Source organism: Mustelus asterias, chromosome 24, assembly GCF_964213995.1.
Source record: "Mustelus asterias chromosome 24, sMusAst1.hap1.1, whole genome shotgun sequence".
In the NCBI taxonomy this organism is placed as follows: domain Eukaryota; kingdom Metazoa; phylum Chordata; class Chondrichthyes; order Carcharhiniformes; family Triakidae; genus Mustelus; species Mustelus asterias.
In genome coordinates, this window is record NC_135824.1 from 35,935,311 (window position 1) to 35,955,679 (window position 20,369).

Here is a 20,369-nt window from a genome sequence, read left to right on the forward strand (position 1 = left end):
CGGCCAATGCACCGAACCTGCGCATCTTTGGACTGTGGGAAGAAATCAGAGCACCCGGAGGAAACCCACGCAGACACGGGGAGAATGTGCAAATTCCACACAGACAGTGACCCAAGCCAGGATTTGAACCTGGATCCCTGGCACTATGAGGCAGCAGTGTTAACCACTGTGCTACCCCCGTGCCGCCCATCGAAATGGTACAAAATGATACAAAACCCAGAAATGTAGGGAACAATAGGGAGGAGTAACAAAATTCAAGAGAGCCCAGACATGGGCTGATAGTTTAACAGGAAGGATGTGAAGGGGCTTTATAAAGTGAACCGTAGAATTTAACGGGAGTGCAGGGTCAGAGGGACCTTGGAGCGATTGCAGACGGGATGTTGTGCTTTGTAAATAGAGGCTTTGGGTTGGATTTTGTCAGGGTGGGAATGATCATGAGCCAGAGAGCCAGGAGGCATCCTCGGCCTGGACACTTGGGGGACTCCTGATCGGACTTTGTGCCAGTTTTGCAGCTAATGCGCTGCTGTGATGGCTCCCGTTCACGCCCCATCCCTAAGGGAGGAGATCCTGTCTCCGCAAGCTGCCCACAATGGGAGAGCTGGAATCTCTTTGCTCCCAGCAGCACAGCCAGGAGCAGGAGCCATTGCTGAGACTGCCCCCAGCACAAGGAAACAGCCTGGGTACCACCCTCAGATCAAAGTAAGTGGGGTTGGATTCACCAGGGCCAGTTAGACAGAGGCCAGTGTGGAGAGGGATTGGGGATGTGGTTAGTGTGGGTTGTGGGGGCGAGGGGCGGAATGCTGTTATCAGAGGGGTAGCTATTCTGCCAGGATGCTATTGCGTGAGCCACAGATTGGCCAATCAGGAGAGCCCACTCACCCTCATAAAGCCCGCCATTGAGGCGAGGGTGACATCAGGGCAACATTTCACCGAGTGTGGCATCAAAGAGCCTGAGCAAAACTGGAGTCAATAGGAATGCAGTAATACCTGGCATAAAGGAAGATGGTTGTGGTAATTGGAGGCAAATCATCTCAGCTCCAGGACATCTCCGCAGGAGTTCCTCAGGGTAGTGTCCTAGGCCCAACCATCTTCAGCTGCTTCATCAATGACCTCCTTCCATCATTAAGGTCTGAAGTGAGGATGTTTGCTGATGATTGCACAATGTTCAGCACCATTCGCAACTCCTCAGATCCTGAAGCAGTCCCTGTCAATATACAGCAAGACCTGGACAATATCCAGACTTGGGCTGACAAGTGGTGAGTAACACATGTAGTTACACAAACGCGATGGATAAGAGCTGATGCAAAGAGGGATAACAGCTAGCACACTGTGATCTGTGGAAATATCTTTGCTTGAAAGCCTTTTCCAAACACCAAACAAGTGCCAGGCAATAACATCTCCAGCAAGTGCGATGATACTGCGCTATTAATACATTTTATGTTTCTGTAGATGCTTACAGATGGAGTATTTTGTTACAAATGGTCGGTTTGTTTGGGAAGGAATGCAGCAGATGCTGAGACAGCAGGATAATTACCCATGTAAATATGAAATACAAACAGAAAATGCTGGAAATACTCAACAGGTCTGGCTGCATCTTTGGAGAGAGAACCAGAGTTAATGTTTCAGGTCCACGATGTGCTCTAATGCTGACAAACAGTCACTTAACGATGTGCTAAGCAATTCCAACATTTGCTATTTCTATCGGAGCAAAATTAACCCTTTTTGCCGTCCTCCAAAAAGCAATTCTACTCTAGCGAGTCTCTTATTCTCCTTCAGCAAGAAACCCTGCAGCGACTGCCTGAGATTTGGTTTGGTGCAATATTAAATATGAATTTCAAACCTAAAATTACAGCATGCAGAAAACTGAGCAAAAAAAATCAATGTCGTAGCAATAAATTGCTAGTTTAAAAAAAGAATTAATCAAGATTATCATTAAAAAGTGCCAAGTAGCAGAGCTAACTAAGGGCAGGAGGGAGGCAGTGGTGTTGTCATGGTATTGTCACTGGATTAGTAATCCAGAGACCCAGTGTAATGCTGTGGGGACCTGGGTTCGAATCCTGCCACGGCAGATGGTGGAATTTGAATTCAATTAAAAAGAAATCTGGAATTAAGAATCTCCTGATGACCATGAAACCATTGTCAATTGTTGGGAAAACCCATCTGGTTCATTAATGTCCTTTAGGGAAGGAAATCTGCCATCCTTACCTGGTCTGGCCTACATGTGACTCCAGAGCCACAGCAGTGTGGTTGACTCTTAAATGCTCCCTTGGGGCTGGGCAATAAATGCTGGTTCAGCCAGCAATGCCCACATCCAATGAACGAAAAAAATATATTTTTCTTCTTCACTTAAGAAGCACAGCTAGAAATAGACAGACTAAGCCCGAAGACTTGTTCACCAGGGAAGGGGAAGGAACCATGACTGAGCTCAGGAGTTGGGTTTTACTAACGTCAAGCTTGGTGGTGCAGACTGGCCTCAGTGCAATCCAGAGGCAAGTGGAAGCTGGGAGCAGCTTGGTTCAGTAAGAAGTCTCACAACACCAGGTTAAAGTCCAACAGGTTTATTTGGTAGCAAATACCATAAGCTTTCAGAGTGCTGCTCCTTCGTCTTGGTTGTCAGCCTGGAATTTCTCCCTCTCCCTGGCTGTTGTGGATAAGTTTTTGGGAATGGAGGAGGCAGGGGGTGTGTGTGCAGCATGTGCGTGTGTGTGTGTGTGCGTGTGTGTGTGTGGGTGTGTGTGTGTGTGTGTGTGTGTGTGCGTGTGGGTGTGTGGGTGTGTGTGCGTGTGGGTGTGTGTGTGGCCAGTTCACTCACAGTCTCAGGGTTCTCACTTCCTTACTTAAATTTAAGAGAGGACGGAGAACAGGAAGGATTGTCCTGAAAATTTGATTTGATTTGCTTTATTGCTTTATTATTGGAGCTACACGATAAATGGAAGAACCATAAAGGGTGTAGAGACGCAGAGGGACCTGGGTGTGCAAGTCCACAGATCTTTGAAGGTGACGTCACAGGTGGAGAAGGTGGTGAAGAAGGCATATGGCATGCTTGCCTTTATAGGACGGGGCATAGAGTATAAGAGTTGGGGTCTGATGTTGCAGATGTATAGAACGTTGGTTCGGCCGCATTTGGAATACTGCGTCCAGTTCTGGTCGCCACACTACCAGAAGGACGTGGAGGCTTTGGAGAGAGTACAGAGGAGGTTTACCAGGATGTTGCCTGGTATAGAGGGGCTTGGTTATGAGGTGAGATTGGGGAAACTGGGGTTGTTCTCCTTGGAAAGACGGAGGATGAGGGGAGACTTAATAGAGGTGTATAAAATTATGAAAGGCATAGATAGGGTGAACGGTGGGAAGCTTTTCCCCGGGTCGGTGGTGACGTTCACGAGGGGTCATAGGTTCAAGGTGAAGGGGGGGAGGTTTAACACAGATATCAGAAGGACATATTTTACACAGAGGGTCGTGGGGGCCTGGAATGTGTTGCCGGGCAAGGTGGTGGAGGCGGACACACTGGGAACGTTTAAGACTTATCTAGACAGCTATATGAACGGAGTGGGAATGGAGGGATACAAAAGAGTGGTCTAGTTTGGACCAGGGAGCGGCGCGGGCTAATTGTTCTTTGTTTCTCGTTTCAAGGCTTCATTCTATGATCATCTTGCTGGTGCCAGTACAGAGCGAGACTGCGGACAGTTGGGAACCTGTCTCGGGGGCAGGGAATTCATATGGTGTTCGTGGAAGTGGAAATGACTAGGGTTGGGAAGCATTTTCCGATCAGGGCCATTGTGATCTCCTGGACTCGTTTCGATCGCCTCAGGGGGTCGGAGAGGAATTTCCCAGATTTTTTTTCCCCATATTGGCCCTGGGGTTTTCACTCTGGGTTTTCGCCTCTCCCTGGAGATCACATGGTCTGGAATGGGGGGGTGGGGGGGAGTTAATAGGTTGTAATGAACAAAGCATCGTAGCTGTGAGGGACAGCTCGGTGGATAGGATATTAGTATGTAGATAGGCTGGAAAATTGGGCGGGGATCCTGGATTCAGGATTCAATCCTGGACCGGGGAGCGGCGCGGGCTTGGAGGGCCGAAGGGCCTGTTCCTGGGCTGTATTGTTCTTTGTTCTTGTTGTTCTACTGTCACATGTATTAGTATAGAGTGAAAAGTATTGTTCTTTGCGCGCTATACAGACAAAGCCTACCGTTCATAGAGATAGAAAGGAGAGGGTGCAGAATGTAGTGTTACAGTCATAGCTAGGGTGTAGAGAAAGATCAGCTTAATGCAAGGTAGTCTGATGGCAGCAGGGAAGAAGCTGTTCTTGAGTCGGTTGGTACGTGTTCTCAGACTTTTGTATCTCTTTCCCGACGGAAGACGAATTGCACCTCACCTTGTCAAAACCTCAACACCACAGCCCCGACTGGACACCAAACCTCCTCCAGAGGCCTCATGATCATTGAATTCGGAAGTGACAGGGCGTGCCTCCACAGAACCCCAGGGCAGGTCACAGTGAAAAGCTGAGGGATAAGAAACAAGGCGCACACAATTGAAACCTGGTCAGTCATCAATTATTTATAGGGAACCTGCCTCATTATATTGATGAGATAGGGGTGAAGTAATTCTTCACAGAATATGATGATGTGGTGGGAACTCCGTATTAACACCGAGGATAGTGGCTGGAGGGGGTTGGGAAGGGCGCAGGGCCCACATTCCATCAGGGGGTTAGTCAAGGGAGGGCGGGAGCGGTGAGGTGTTAGAATCTTGTGTACAGTTTGTGATCACTGTATAACAGGAAGGACATGATTGGCTGGTGAAAGTGCAGAGGAGATTTACAAGAATGTCACCAGGGCTTGAAAATTGCAGCTATGAGGAAAGATTGGATAGGCTAGAATTGTTGTCCTTAGAATAGAGGAGGCCGAGGGGTGACAAGATTAAAGACACTTCCTGTTTTACAGAACCAGAAGTCTTACCCTGCTGTTCGACATGTTTTCTCCCATTTCTACTTTGCAAAGCAGCTATCCCAGTGATTCCCAGGGTTTTCACTGCTTCTTTAAACTTTGATGACAATCTTTTGTTAATGTTAATAGGGTTACAATAATTGCCTTGGTGCCAGGTTTGTGCCCCCTGCTGGACTGTTCTGTACAGTATTGAAATTCTACTCCGTTTCTCAGTAACTGTGTCCATAGCCGGGGGCTTCCAGGTCTTTCTCTTGTGGGTAAAATACCTGCAGTAGGCCCTGTGCCAAGTTAAATTGTCATTACTCACCTGGTAAAAGGCTTCGCTGACACAGCCAGCTCACAACAAGGATGATACATCCAAGCAGGAAAAGCTCTCGACGGTGACCGGCTTCCAGTTCTTGATTTACCACCTCGGGCTCTGCCTAACAGGAAAGACCTTGGAAGCAGACACAAATTCCAATCGTGGCCAAAACTGGTGGCCTCCAGCTCTGCCCTGGTTGTCTCGTTCCGCCACCGCTCTCATACCCAGTGCTGCCCAACCCAATGCCCCTCCGTCAGAACCCAGCAGATGTGCGGAGCTGGGAGGAGAGGCAGAGCTGACTTTAAATCTCAACATGTCTCCAGGGCCCAGGAGTTGGTTCCAGTGAATTGGGGGTTAAGGAAAGATCATTCGAGCCCAAAGAAGAATCCACTTTCCTGAACTATAAGGAGAAAGGTGGGAGAATGGGGAGGAGGGATGGAAAATGATGTGACCCACTGTTCAATCAGCGACAGCTGCTGCTCAGAACAACAGTAAACATTTGTCAATTAGCTTGTCAATCAGGATGGTCCATATGCCTGATTGGCTGCTTTGGACATCGATAATCCAAATTGACAGATCTCTTGGACAATAAGCCTGGACTCCAGTGATTAGGACTGTCTCCACCCACCTCACCATCAACCCCCCCCCCCCCCCCCCTCACCCCCACTTCCCCACCCCACCCTGACCTGACCAATCCCCTGCTGCCCGCTTCCCATCACACCAGCCTCTATGGCTAAGATCACCATGCCAAGGAGTAACAGCAGAGACCCTCTGGCAGTAGGAATGGAACCAACACACCACCATTATAAACCTCTTCCTCATCACGGATCCCACAGCTCGCCCACTCAGCTTCAACCCGCCACGCCAACATTGGGCACTCCTCAAACATTTCCACACTGGCTGAGGCCTTTGTGCAGCAAATTGGCACAAGTGGGGCCTTGCGAGGAACCCAGACTGCGGGTGTGGTGCCCCCCAATCAATGACTCACATCATTGAAAAGTGTCCCCCTGACAACAATCAGCGGAGAGCTCAGAGAACTCCATTTATCCACTGCGGAATCCATTGCCTGGCTGGGCGATTACTGCACACACTAAAACAAAACTCAGAGGGCTATTGGAGCATGGAATGCTTTACCACAGGGAGGGGTCAAGGCAGAGACATACCATCTGTTATGGGAACATTGTTGGAGTAATTGAAGGTTAGGAAGGTACAATAGCAATGGAGGGAGCAGGTGGCAGTGAATGAGGTTTGCATTGTTCTAACATTGAACCACTTCAGAGATTATGGACTGGAAATGTATTTCATAGAGAAAGAATCATAGAAACCCTACAGTGCTGAAGGAGGCCATTCAGCCCATCGAGTCTGCACTCGATGACAACAAGCCCACCCAGGCCCTATCGCCATAACCCCACGTATTTACCCCACTAATCCCTCTAACCAATGCATCCCGGGACACTAAGGGGCAATTTAGCATGGCCAATGCACCTAACCTGCACATCTTTTAAGTGTAGGAGGAAACCAGAGCACCCGGAGGAAGCCCATGTAGACATGGGGAGAACACACAAACTCCACACAGACAGAGACCCAAGCCGGGAATCAAACCCGGGTCCCTGGTGCTGTGAGGCAGCAGCGCTAACCACTGTGCCTATGTGCTGCCCGCTTCTGCCAACATTGGACCGTTTGGTTTTACCAAATACCTCTAACAATTACTGAACCTTTCATTCCTTTTCCCCTCACAGACAGAACATAGAAATTAAGGCAAAGCTGCCTTGTGTTTGAAGAACTTGCAGAGTTCGGTTTACTCTTATCCGGATGTCCCTTGGCTCTCTTCCCGACCTCATTAATTATTAACACTGAGGTCATCTAGTCTATGAAAATATTAGGTATCCCAAAATAAATTCTATGAGCTCGTCCGTGGCTTTTATTACTTTCTCCCTTTTTTTCCCCTGCTCCCTCTGAAAGGAGTTTCAACATCTTTCCCAAGCACCCACCAAAGTAAAACTGAAGAAAATATTCATCAATCCTGCAGTTTTCCAGTTTCCAGATCTCTTTGTTCCTCGCATGGACTTTGTTTTATTTTAAATGGGCTTCTTCCTTCCCGGGACACAGGCGTTGTGATAACATTATGTAAACATTGCTGTAAAATACAGCAAACTGTTTGACTATTGGTTAACTACCTTCAAGAGGTCTGTTAATTTTACTGTTAATCAATAAACCTTCCTTTGATGTAGGTTATATTACTCTGACAAGGTTCTGCTTTGTTTGGATCAATGCACTTTCTAATTGTAATCTGTTACGCGAAACATTCCGGTCATTAAAGAAGGTCAGGTTGGTGACTGAACAATGGAAAATGAAATTAATCTGATCACATTCTCATTTCCGGCTGCTTCTGGTTCTTTGCTTGTCTTGGCACTCCCGAACCACACCTCAAATAATCTTTACGTGATTATCCGTAGCTCCATAGGGCAGCACAGTGGCACAGTGGTTAGCACTGCTGCCTCACAGATCCAGGGACTTGGATCCAGTTGGAGGGGTCACTGTGTGTGTGGAGTTTGCACATTCTCCCCGTTTCTGTCTGTGTGGGTTTCCTCCGGGTGCTCCAATTTCCTCCCACAGTCTAAAGATGTGCGGGTTTGGTTGATTGGCCATGCTAAATTGCCGCTTATCGTCGGCGGGCTAGCAGGCTAAATATGTGGGGTCACGGGATTAGGGCCTGGGTGGGATTGTTGTCAGTGCAGACTCGATGGGCTGAGTGGCCTCCTTCTGCACTGTAGGGATTCTATGATTCTATGATCCAGTGCATTGAAGATTCTGAAGTCAACTTCACTGTCTCAGCTGATTGGTTCCTGGGAACTTTGATCCCAATCCTTTTCTTTCATTACCTAGCTTGTTCCTCCTCAGACCGTGTACCATTGCTTTCTGGACCTGTATCTCTCGACTCATTAATCGCTCCATGATGGAATCTGATGCTCCCATGTGTATATATTCATTGCCGCTCTTCGCTTTGTGCTTTGAGTCAAAACTCTCTTCTACTATCCTCCGATTCACAATCTTAGGATGTCCCAAACCGCTTTGCAGGCAATGCAGCACTTTCAAAGTGTGGGTCACCACAGGAAATGCAGCAATTCATTTCTGCACAGCAAGATCCCACAAACAATAAGGAAACAAATCACTAGATCATCAGTTTTCCTGCCATTGTTTAAGGGCACCGGGGAGAACTCCCTGCTCTTCTTGGAAATAGTGTTTCTTTATTCTTTCATGAGATGTGGGTGTCAGAATCTGTTGCCCATCCCTAACTGCCCTTGAACTGAGGGTCTCACTCGGCCATTTCAGAGGGCAGTTAAGTGTCAACCACATTGCTGTGGCTCTGGAGTCACATGTAGGCCAGACCGGGTAAAGATGGTAGATTTCCTTCCCCAAAGGACATTAGCGAACCAGATGGATTACTAATGACAATCGTTGCATTATCAAGGCAAGCTTTCAATTCCAGATTTATTAACTGAATTTAACTTCCACCAGCTGCGGTGGTCGGATTTGAACCCAATGCCCCCAGAGCAGGGGCCTCTGGACTACTTGGCCAGTGACAATAACACTCACCTCTGCCCCCAGCACCTTAGTTTAAATGTCTCATCTGAAAACTAATTCTGACAGGTGTCTAAATTTCTGGATCAAACTGGCTTCTTGACACCAATGATAATGTTCTGATTTAAGTTATGAACTCACTCGAGTTGCCAGCCACGGCTCATCCTTGTCTCTCAGTTGAAATATTTTGGGTGCAAGTCCCATCTCAGAGACTGAGTCTGAAGTCCCAGTCTGAAAATTGGAAGACTGACCAGGAGAGAATCGGATTGGCCAAGTTCTAGAGTTAGAAAATGAAAGAAAACTAAACACTGATGCTGGAGTGAAAAGCATTGAACCTCCCCCCCTCTCCGCTCCCTCCCCGCCCCCACCCCCGCCCTCCCTCTCTCCCCCACACCCCACACGGGAAGGAGGCGGCACGGTAGCACAGTGGTTAGCACTGCTGCTTCACAGCTCCAGGGTCCCGGGTTTGATTCCCGGCTCGGTTCACTGTCTGTGTGGAGTTTGCACATTCTCCTCGTGTCTGCGTGGGTTTCCTCCGGGTGCTCCGGTTTCCTCCCACAGTCCAAAGATGTGCGGGTTAGGTTGATTGGCCAGGTTAAAAATTGCCCCTTAGAGTCCTGGGATGTGTAGGTTAGAGGGATTAGCGGGTAAATATGTGGGGGTAGGGCCTGGGTGGGATTGTGGTCGGTGCAGACTCGATGGGCCGAATGGCCTCCTTCTGCACTGTAGGGTTTCTATGATCTTTCTATGATCTATGAGAGCAAAAAATCAGCCAACTGGAAGATTTTCTAAGTTGCAGGAAGCAGGTACAATTTTGTCTTTTAAAAAGCGTTTAGACAGTTACGTGGGTAAGATTGGTCTAGAGGGATATGGGCCAAACACGGGCAATTGGGACTAACTTAATGGTAAAAACTGGGTGGTCGAAGTTGGGCCAAAGGGGCCTGATTCCATGCTGTAAACCTCTCCGACTCTAGGGAGACACTAGAACACAAACAGGGAGACGCGTTGCCTGGGAGTGAGATTGCCATCTGCTGGTTTGTTCAACAAATTGCAGACTGAACCAGACAAACAAAATGAATTTTGTGTTTCCAGTGTCCTGGCCCTGGGAATAAAACTCATGACGGCACCCAACACTCAGCTCCTTTTGTAAAACTGTCACACTTTGTTTCAGCTCAGAGAATGGCCAGAAATAATGCATTGCACCGGATGTTTGAAGTGGTTTAATTACTGGGTCAGATTGCGGGAGAGTTGGGGGCCGGGTTGCCAACCCTCCAGGATTGGCTTGGAGTCTCCAGGAATTAAAGATTAAAGTCCCCGACACGGCTGTGCGCGACCCTGGGGAAAAATCATCGCGATGTTCAAAAATATTGTCATGTTCTTTGACCATTTTTCTTCATCAGATATAAAAGTATTGAACAATGGGGGGCGGTGCGGTGGGGGGGGGGGAGGAGGAGGTGGGGGGGAGGGCAGGGGTGGAGGGCGGGGGGTGGGGGGGCGGGGGGGGAGGAGGTGGGGAGGTGCAGTGGAGGGGGGGCGGGGGGGCGGAGGGGGGGAGGAGGTGGGGGGGTGCAGTGGGGGGGGTGGGGCGGGGAGGCGGGGGGAGGTGGGGGGGTGCAGTGGGGGGGGCGGGGGGGGGGGGCAGTGGGGGGGGGGGTGGGGGGGGGGCGGGGGGGGGGGGGATGAAAACGTTTGCTTGGCCGAGAGTCAAATATCATCCAATTGGATAATGAGTCATTTTGCTGTCCAATTGGTGTAGGAAGGCCGTACATCATGAGGATGGATGTATTGGTGACTAATGGCTGGAATGTGATGTATCCCAAGCAAACTGTCCGACCTGTCCCACCCCCTGCAAACTGTAGGGTCGGGGGGTGGACAGGGGGTGGGACAAGTCGGACAGGTTGCGTGGGAGCTGGGGGCAATGGAGCAGTCTGTGGGGAATTGGGGCAAGAACAGGTTGTGAGGGAGCTGGTGGGACAGATCATTGGGGAGCTTGGGGTAAGGTCATGGAGGGGTTAGGCAGCTGGTTGCGATGGAGGTAGGGGTCAGGCCATGGAAAAGGTGGGGCAGATTGAGAGGGAGGTAGTATAATGTTCGCATTATATATTAATGATTTGGAAGAGGGAACTGAATATATTATCTCCAAATTTGCAGATGGTACAGAGCCGGGAGGGAGGGTGAGCTGTGAGGAGGATGCAGAGATGCTTCAGTGTGATTTGGACAGGCTGAATGTGTGGGAATATGCATGGTAGATGCAGGATAATGTGGATAAATGTGAGGTTATCCACTTTGATAGCAATAATAGGAAGACAGATTATTATTTGAATGGGTGTAAATTTAGAGAGGTGGATACTCAGCAAGACCTTGGAGTCCTCATGCATCAGTCGCTGAAAGTAAGCACACAGGTACAGCAGGCAGTAAAGGAAGCAACTGGTATGTTGGCCTTCATAGCAAGAAAATTTGAGTATAGGGATAAGGATGTTTTACTTTGATTTTGATTTGATTTATTAATGTCACAGGTATTATCATACAGTGAAAAGCATCGTTTCTTGCGCGCTATACAGACAAAGCATACCGTTCATAGAGAAGGAAATGAGAGGGTTCAGAATATGGTGTTACAGTTATAGCAAAGGTGTAGAGAAAGATCAACTTAATATGGGGTAGGTCCATTCGAAGTCTGATGGCAGCAGGGAAGAAGCTGTAATTGTACAGGGTGTTGGTGCAGTGTTGGTGTCCTTATCTGAGGAAGGATGTCCTTGCTATAGAGGGAGTACAGCGAAGGTTTACCAGGCTGATTCCTGGGATGGCAGGTCTGTCATATGAGGAGAGACTAAATTGGTTTGGATCATAGTCATTGGAGTTTCGAAGAGTGAGAAGGGATCTCATTGAAATTATAAAATTCTAACAGGGTTAGACAGGGTAGATTCAGTAAGAATGTTCCCGATGGTGGGGGGAGTCCAGAACTGGGGGTCATAGTTTGAGGATAAGGGGTAAACCTTTCAGAACTGAGGTGAGGAGAAATTTCTTTACCCAGAGGGTGGTGAATGTGTGGAATTCACTACCACAGAAAGCAGCTGAGGTCAAAACATTGTCTGATTTCAAGAATAAATTAGATATAGCTCTTGGGGCTAAAGGGATCAAGAGATATGAGGGGGAAGACAGGATCAGGATATTGAATTTGATGATCAGCCATGATCAAAATGAAAGGCGGTGCAGGATGGAAGGGCTTTTATTTTCTATCTTCCCCTGGAATTGGTCAATCTTTTTGTCTTCAGTTGCATTTTTGGAGTGATATTTTACCATTTTATGTCTAAGTGTTGGGCGGAGTTGAAACTGGGAGAGTCTCAGATCCGTTTTTTGGGCGTGTTTTCAGGCCCCCCCATACACACTCTGGCTGTAAAATTTTGAGAGAGTCCGATTCTCGCTGCGGAAGCCTCTGGGCAGGGCTTAATGCACCCAAAACCCTGAAGCTCTGATTGGAGCCTCCAACTCCAAATAATGCTGCTCCCTTGCCACTTCCTTCCTGGGCCGGATAATGCTACCCCCCAGGCCACCATGAACATTGGACCCCCCCCCCAACATTACGACCCCCGTATCCCCCCACCCCCCACCACCACCCAGACAGATCGCGGCCCAGTCCCTCCCGGCTCCCACCGATCGCAGGCAGAGCAGCAGCGCCCCCCCCCCCACCCCACCGGTCACAGGTAGAGTGAATCCCCCATCTCCTGCACCCCAGACCCACCTACACAAAACTCCCATCTCCCCATGACTCTGATGGCTGTGTGACACCTCCCTCCCTCTACCCAGTCCTCACACATTGATGTGGAGATGCTGGCGTTCCCATGAAAAGCCAATGACCTTCTTCTGCTCAACAAGAGTCTGTATTTTCTTTATTTGTGGTTGCTTATCATTGGTTTGTTAACTATAAACTCTCCTGTGTCATTTCAAATCCTCTTTGTCCTGTTCCCAGCTCATCACTCAGGCAAAAGGCAATGTCAGTTTTGTTCCGTTTTACACATTGTTTCTTCTTGGTGCTTTGCAAAGGCAGCCAGAATTATCGACTCAATTCTGTTCATCTTCTTCATGAATCCCAAAATATGAAACTCCCTTTCAAATTGATTATTATACAATCAGCAACATCCCTCCTGGTACTGACATCACCAAGAAAGATGCATCAGCTGATTATTCATCCATTTATTGTTTCTGGGATCTTGCTGTGCATAAATTATCTGCCGCCTACGGCTACGCTTCAAACACAATCCATTGGATGCAAAGTGCTTTGAGACATCTTGATAATGTATTAAGACTCTACACAGAGGGCAACTCAACCGGGTACAGCTTTGACAGAGTGCTGAACTCGGGTGTTTGAGTGAGGGGATACGATGAGGTGCTGCTCAGGTCTTTTACAGAACAAGGAGTTATCCAAGAGAGGGAGTTGGGAGACAGGGAATCCCATGAGCTGATGTCCAGAGGCATGAGTTTTATGGTTTTCTTTTTTCTCTAAACTGGAGCAATAGTTAAATTAGTGCCAATGAGACATAAATAATGTATTGAATTTATAGTTTAGCTAGTTGAACTACTTAACATAAGAGAAATTATTGTTGAGTGTTTTTCCTAAACTTGTAACCATCATTAGTTATATAGAATACATTGGACATGGCGGAGTGGGTGATGTGTTGCAGCTGTAGCATGTGGGGGCTGCTGGATACTGGTGTAATCCACGGCAACCGCATCTGCAGTCATTGTCTGCAGCTCAAGGAACTTCGGCTTCAGACATGGCAATGCACCAAGGATAGTTAGCTGGACACTCGATTCCCCTTGGGTTAGTTACTTCAGATTTTTGACATGGTCAGGGACAGGAGAGTTCTAACTGTAAGTGTGGCGGATATGGGTGATGCAGAAGGTTGGAATGGAGGAGTGTCAGTCCATGCACTTGGCCAAAGGATTCAACATTCTTGCAGCTTGTGTGGACAAGGACAGCGACTGCATGGGAGATGAACAAACTGGCCACGGCATTGTGGTTGCAGTCAAATGGGAGAAATAAAAGCATGTGATCCAAAAACTGTGTTGTCTGCCTGGTGACAGGACATCTCCCCCTGGCCTGGGGAAGATCTTAATGGGAGGGGAAGCTGTTGTGGTCCACATGGGTACCAACGATGGAGGTAGGACGAAGAAAGCGGCTCAACTAAGGGAGTGTGAACAGTTAGGAATTAAAAAGACACACAGATCATATTCTCTAGATTATTACCATCTGTGAATAACGGAGGAAGCTAATGGTGGAATTAAATTGAAAGAAAGGGCATACAATGCTGCAACGGTTGGTGGTAGGTTAGAAGATTGGGAAAACCATAGAAACTAGCAAAGGGTAATGAAAAAAATGTGAAGGAGAAATGACCATACGAGTGTAAACTAACAAGAAATATAAAAACATTCAAGAGCTTCTGCAATAATATAAAAAGGAAGAGAATAGCCAAAGTAAATGTCGGTCCCTTAGAGCATAGTCCCCCAAATGTTTCCAACTGCAGAACCTGTTTGACCTCCCAAGAGTACTACAGTAAGCCCTGAGAAACATTCTTATTATATTGAAGAATTAAACTCCCCAAATTTGTTTATTTAAAGTTTATTAGTCACAAGTAGGCTTACATTAACACTGCAATGAAGTTACTGTGAAAATCCCCTAGGCGCCACACTCCGACACCTGTTCGGGTACACTGAGGGAGAATTTAGCATAGCCAATGCACCTAACCAGCACATCTCTTGGAATGTGGGAGGAAACCGGAGCACCTGGAGGAAACCCGCGCAGGCACAAGGAGAACGTGCAGACTTTGCACAGACAGTGACCGGAGCCGAGAATCGAACCCGGGTCCCTGGCGCTGTGAGGCAGCAGTGCTAACCACTGTGCCTCCGTGCAGGTATTAATCCAGAGGAGGGTAGGCCTGTCAGCATGCAGGGAGAATGATGTGTGTGGGCTGCTTGTGTCCCTCAGGCTGGTCCCTTGTTCAAAGGCACTTGGGTCTGTTCGAGGGACCCGACATTGTGAAAGGGGGGAGCCCACTGAGAGCCACTCCTCTGCCCTTGCTGCTGACCACCCCCCCCCCCCCCCCCCCCGCCCCCGCCACCCCCTCCACAATCCCACTCTGCAAAACCCTTTCCACTATCACTTGGGTCATTCCATGATCCTGGGACTCTGGTTATTTCCCACAATGGCCATCGCCTCTCCAATGGCAAAAGAGCTATCGGCCTCTTGATTGTGCGTCTCGGTCAGGGGCAACTCTCTCCTCAGGGTCCTGATCCCACAGAAGGTCCAGAGGTGAACTCTGAACTGTGTGATTGGCACGCAATAGCAGCAGGCCTTCCCAGAGGAGGCAGTACAGGCCTCTTGCTGGCTCTCTAGTTAGCAGCCAAAACTCCCATCACCTCCATAAATACTCCCCTCCCGTTGCAAACAGACTGCAAAGAGATTAGATAGATTAAGCGAGTGAGCAAAAAATTTGTTGGCAGATGGAGTATAATGTGGGAAAGTGCGGGATTGTCTGATTTGGTGGAAAGGATAGAAAAGCCGTATATTATTTAAATGGAGAGAGACTTCAGAATGTTATGGTACAGAGGGATCTGGGTGTTCTAGGACATGAATCACAAAACATTATCCTGCAGATACAGCAAATAATTAGGGAGGCAAATGGAATGTTGATCTTTATTGCAGGGAGGATGAACTGTAAAAGTTGGGAAGTCTTCCTACAACCGTACAGGGCAATGGTGAGACCACACCTGAAGAACTGCTTTCATTTTTGGTCTCTTTGCAATGTACTTGCATTGGAGGCAGTTCAGAGAAGGTTCATTAGATTGATTACTGGGATGAAAGTTTGTCTTATAAGTAAAGGTTGAGCTTTTAAATTGATTGGAGTTTAGAAGAGTGAGAGGTGACTCGATGGAAACCTTTAAGATCCTGAGGGTTCTTAACAGGGTAGATGCCCAGAGGATGTTTTCTCTTGTGGGGGAATCTCGAATAAGGGCGAATGGGTTCAAAAAAGATATTCCACATTTAAGATGGCGGCGTGGAAGAATTTCTTCTCTCAGAGGATGGCTAATCTTTGGGACTCTCTGCCCCAGAGAGCTGTGGAAGCCGGGTCATTGCATTCTTCAAGGCCAAGTTAGACAGATTGGTAATCTACACAGGAGTCAAAGCAGGAAGGTGGAGTTAAGGCCACAGTTCAGGTCAGCCATGATCTTATTGAATGGAGGAGAAGGTCGAGGGGTCAAACGGCACATTTCTGCTCCTATTTCTAATGTTCTGATAGATACAGGTTCTCACTGAAGGAAACTGTCACCTTTTGGCAGCTTTATTTTTGCTGACTTCCCAACAATACTTACATAATTACTCACGGTGAACATTCTCAGTCCAAGATTAGTGCCTTCTTCATGGTTTCCATGTCTGTCACAAAAGTACTGGGGCATCCAAACTGGGACTGACATTCCATTATACCACCCCATTTGGCTTAAATGTCTTGTGGCACAGTGGGGTTAGCATCCTCCCTCTGAGCCTGAAGCTCTGGGTTCAAGTCCCACCCCAAGATCTGATGACCAAGGAAGGTGCAATCATATCGCGGCCAAACAGGTTAAGTGTCAACCTGGATAATCCTTCCAAACACGCCAATGGCTGGCGGTAAAAGTGGGTGAGACTCCTGGTCAGACACACTTTGATGTGGAGTGGCGACCCTCAAGCTATAAGCGCTCTGGCAACAGAGTAGTGATGTGTTTCAGGAAAAACCTTGCTCTGGAAAAAAATAAAAGTCTGCCTTAGTGCGCCACTCGGTACAGGAAGAGAATTGGAAATTGGCTTAAGATTGTCCAAACCGCAAATATTTGCAGCTCCTTTTAAAAAAATGACAAATTAATCTCTCTGTGACACTGAAACAGTTCTTGAAGATATGCAATAGTTTTAAATAGGCATTAGCGAGTTGACAGTCTGTTTCTACCTGTCCTAGTTTTTACTTCTTTTAACTTTGGTGTAAATACAAATTGGGGGAGTGTTGCTGACTCTATATATCACACTCCTGAAGCTATCAGACAATGTTAAAGTCTGAACTCGGGGTTGTGAAGCTATAGAATAATTACTCAGAGATCCAACAGGATAATTGTTACTATTTGCTGGAGAGAAGCATCTAAATGATTAGATTCTCTTTTGCTGCTGTGTCTTTTACCTCTTCAGTGCTGCACAGCTACTGGATAAGTCCTAAAGTTGAGCCCTGTGGAATGGTAATCAACCAATTTACGCACAGCAAGATCCCAGCAACACCAGTGAGACATTGGGTCACGTGTGGAGACAGTTTAAAAAAAAAAATGTGCAGCATTTAACGGAACTCTTTGCAAATTCATTTAACTTTACATTTATTATGAAACGTCACTTATACAATCTTTGTAATTTATACAAATGCCAGTTATAAATTACATTTCTTTAATCCAAAGATTCCGCCTTTCAGAAATAAGCCTCAACTTGAATAAATTACAATCTCAGCCAATGTTTAAAATAGCATATCCATTTTTGCAGTTTTACCAGACAAAGTAACAGTTATATGGAAAATATATGAATGTTTTACAATACAGTTACGCAAGTGCCTCGGTGTCATGTTCTATAGTGTCTCAATAAATAAATAGAAACATCCCTACGACAGAAAATAAATCTTTGGCTGATGCCGACAGATCGAAAACACCTGAACAGACAAAACAGGGAAAGTGTACACATCCGAAAAAGGACCAGCTATTTCGGGAGTAAGGAGCAGTCCGAGAGAGAGAGAGTGCTGACAAATACAGTTTACAAATAGTATCAGCTTGTGAAACAAGCTTGGTGGATGGACAGGTAAGCACAATGAGAAATGGGCTGATCCGCTGCAGTGACTTTCGCAACTTTGACCACTTGTTAAAAATCAGTAGTAATTCCAAGTTCAACCCTCTTTCGCTAGCCCTGCACCTGGCCAGAGGGATCGCTCATAGCTTCACCTTGTCTATGACTGGGATCGGCAGCACCGCGTGAACTTTCGCCGCCTCTGCATCAACCTCGAGTTTCACCCAATCAGGCCTGAAACTTCCCTTGAATCCCACAAACACCAGATAATCTGAAATAAGATATTGAGCAGAGAAACAGCTGTGAAAATAAGCCTCGCAACGTTTCTAAGCAGCAATTATCGATAGATACAGCACAAGGAATAGAAACCAACATTAATTCAAGATACAGCAACTCATCATCCTGCAGTGGACAGGTCCTGACTTTTTCTGATCATTTAAGATGAATCATTGGAAATTCATAGAAACTCTACAGTGCAGAAGGAGGCCATTTGGCCCATCGAGTCTGCACCGACAACAAGCCCACCCAGGTCCTATCACACTAACCCCACATATTTGCCCCGCTAATCCCTCTAATCTACACATCCTGGGACACCAAGGGGCAACTTAGCACGGCCAATCATCCTAACCCGCACATCTTTGGACGATGGAGGAAACCGGGGCACCCGGAGGAAACCCACGCAGACACAGGGAGAATGTGCAAACTCCACACAGACAGTGACTCAAGCCGGGAATCGAACCCGGGTCCCTGGAGCTGTGAGACAGCTGTGTGCCATCGTGCCACTCCTAAAAGTGGTAAATTAGAATTGGTAGGTGGGTAATTCAGGTCGTTTGCAATATTGTACAAAGTCAAGATTGAGCCAGTGTCTCAGAATGAATCACATTAAATCATCTGAACTTTTAAAGAGTCATCATTGTTATCACATTGGAAATGCAGCAGGCACTTTCCATAGTGAGGGCCCTCAGTAAACAACAAACTGAATAATCTGTTAATCCCAGAGCTAGACATTGGTCAGAACTTCCCTTATTTCCCTTCAGAATGGTGGCCTGGGATATTCTGTCCATCAGAAAGGGCAGCCAGGGTCGTGATTTAATGCTTCATTGAGAAGATGGTGATTGGGAGGAGGGAAGGAGAGATTGAGGGAAGGAGAGATTGAGGGAAGGAGACATTGAGGGAAGGAGACATTGAGGGAAGGAGACATTGAGGGAAGGAGAGATTGAGGGAAGGAGAGATTGAGGGAAGGAGAGATTGAGGGAAGGAGAGATTGAGGGAAGGAGACATTGAGGGAAGGAGAGATTGAGGGAAGGAGAGATTGAGGGAAGGAGAGATTGAGGGGGCAATGTGGGGAAGAGGCGATTGGGGACAGGGTGGGGAAGGAAGGAGATTGGGAGGCAATGGGGGAGAAGGAGAGGTGACAGCAAATGGGAGTGGGGGCTGGGAGCTAAGGGGAAGCAATTGATCGTAGGGTTAAGGGGAAAGGAAGCAATTGGGGCTGTGGGGTGGGAAAAAGGGAAGAGATTGAGGACAAAGAGATGGAGAGGGGAGGGGAGGTGATTGGGTGAAGGGTGGAGAAGGAAGAGAGGTGGCTGAATGGCATGGTGGGGGAGGGGGAAGCAATTAGGGGGTGAGGAAGAGGAGGTTTGGGGAGGGCAGAGGTGATTGGGGGCACAGTGGAGGCTGTTGTATTTCTCACATAGGACTGGTGAACTAAACATAGGTTAGGTTTATTTGAAGATGTGGTACCGAATTGCTCAACAAACAAATTTACAACAAAGATTCAGCTGCTATTGTTAACAGGGAAGGAGAGTGGCAACTTCTTCACGCAGCCAGCTAAGTGGAAAGCTCCTCTGGACAACGTCTGCTGGTAAACACAGTAAGAAGTTTAACAACACCAGGTTAAAGTCCAACAGGTTTATTTGGTAGCAAAAGCCACACAAGCTTTCGAAGCTCTAAGCCCCTTCTACCTGAAGAAGGGGCTTAGAGCTTCGAAAGCTTGTGTGGCTTTTGCTACCAAATAAACCTGTTGGACTTTAACCTGGTGTTGTTAAACTTCTTACTGTGTTTACCCCAGTCCAATGCCGGCATCTCCACATCATAACGTCTGCTGGTCACAGGGTTTACATCCTGGTTATTTACTTATTAACACTTATCTCTCTCTTAAAGCGACATTAAGATGGGGGTGTGGGGGGTCAGTTGGTGACAGGACACAGTTGTTTTGTGCACTTCGGAGGAGGCTCTCTTGCTCCTTCTCATTCTGTAAAATACCAACAATTCTCAATTCTAATTGGAGCAGTTCCCAGCAGTCCCTGTAAGGACATCTAGTGAAGAAGCTCAAAGCTTCCAAGCACCAGTCAGAGCTTGCTCATGACCGGGTCACTGCCCGACTAAACTGGATACTGTTACACCCGTTCACAGGTCATTGCATAGCTGCATAGATGTTGAATTTAGAACCAGAGCAGGTATGTGGGAGGAATCCAGAACGAGGGAGCATAATCTTAAAGTCTGACCACTTGGGAGTGAAAGCAGGAAGTAGTTCCTCTGCACAAGGGGAATCTGGAAGTCTCGATCTGTGAAAGGTTGCTGCGGACCAGTTGAAATTCTCAAGGTGGAGATGGTTTCTCTCAATGTCCAGGGTTACACATGGAACAGGGATCAGTGCAGGAACCAAGGCAGCAGCTGTGGCAGAGCGAGTCAGGAGATACCAAGG

At 47.4% G+C, this 20,369-nt stretch overlaps 1 protein-coding gene across 3 annotated transcripts in view; it reads right to left on the bottom strand.

Moving 5' to 3' along the window:
- Positions 1-16,145: 16,145 nt before the first annotated feature.
- The window catches only part of cemip (cell migration inducing hyaluronidase 1), a 257,616-nt gene continuing 253,392 nt past the window's right edge, over positions 16,146-20,369 (bottom strand). For all 3 annotated transcript variants that reach the window (XM_078241559.1, XM_078241557.1, XM_078241558.1), the window contains exon 29: positions 16,146-17,933. In XM_078241559.1, the coding sequence (XP_078097685.1) occupies positions 17,806-17,933 (128 nt within the window). In that variant the 3' untranslated portion in view covers positions 16,146-17,805. The remainder of the gene's footprint in view (positions 17,934-20,369) is intronic.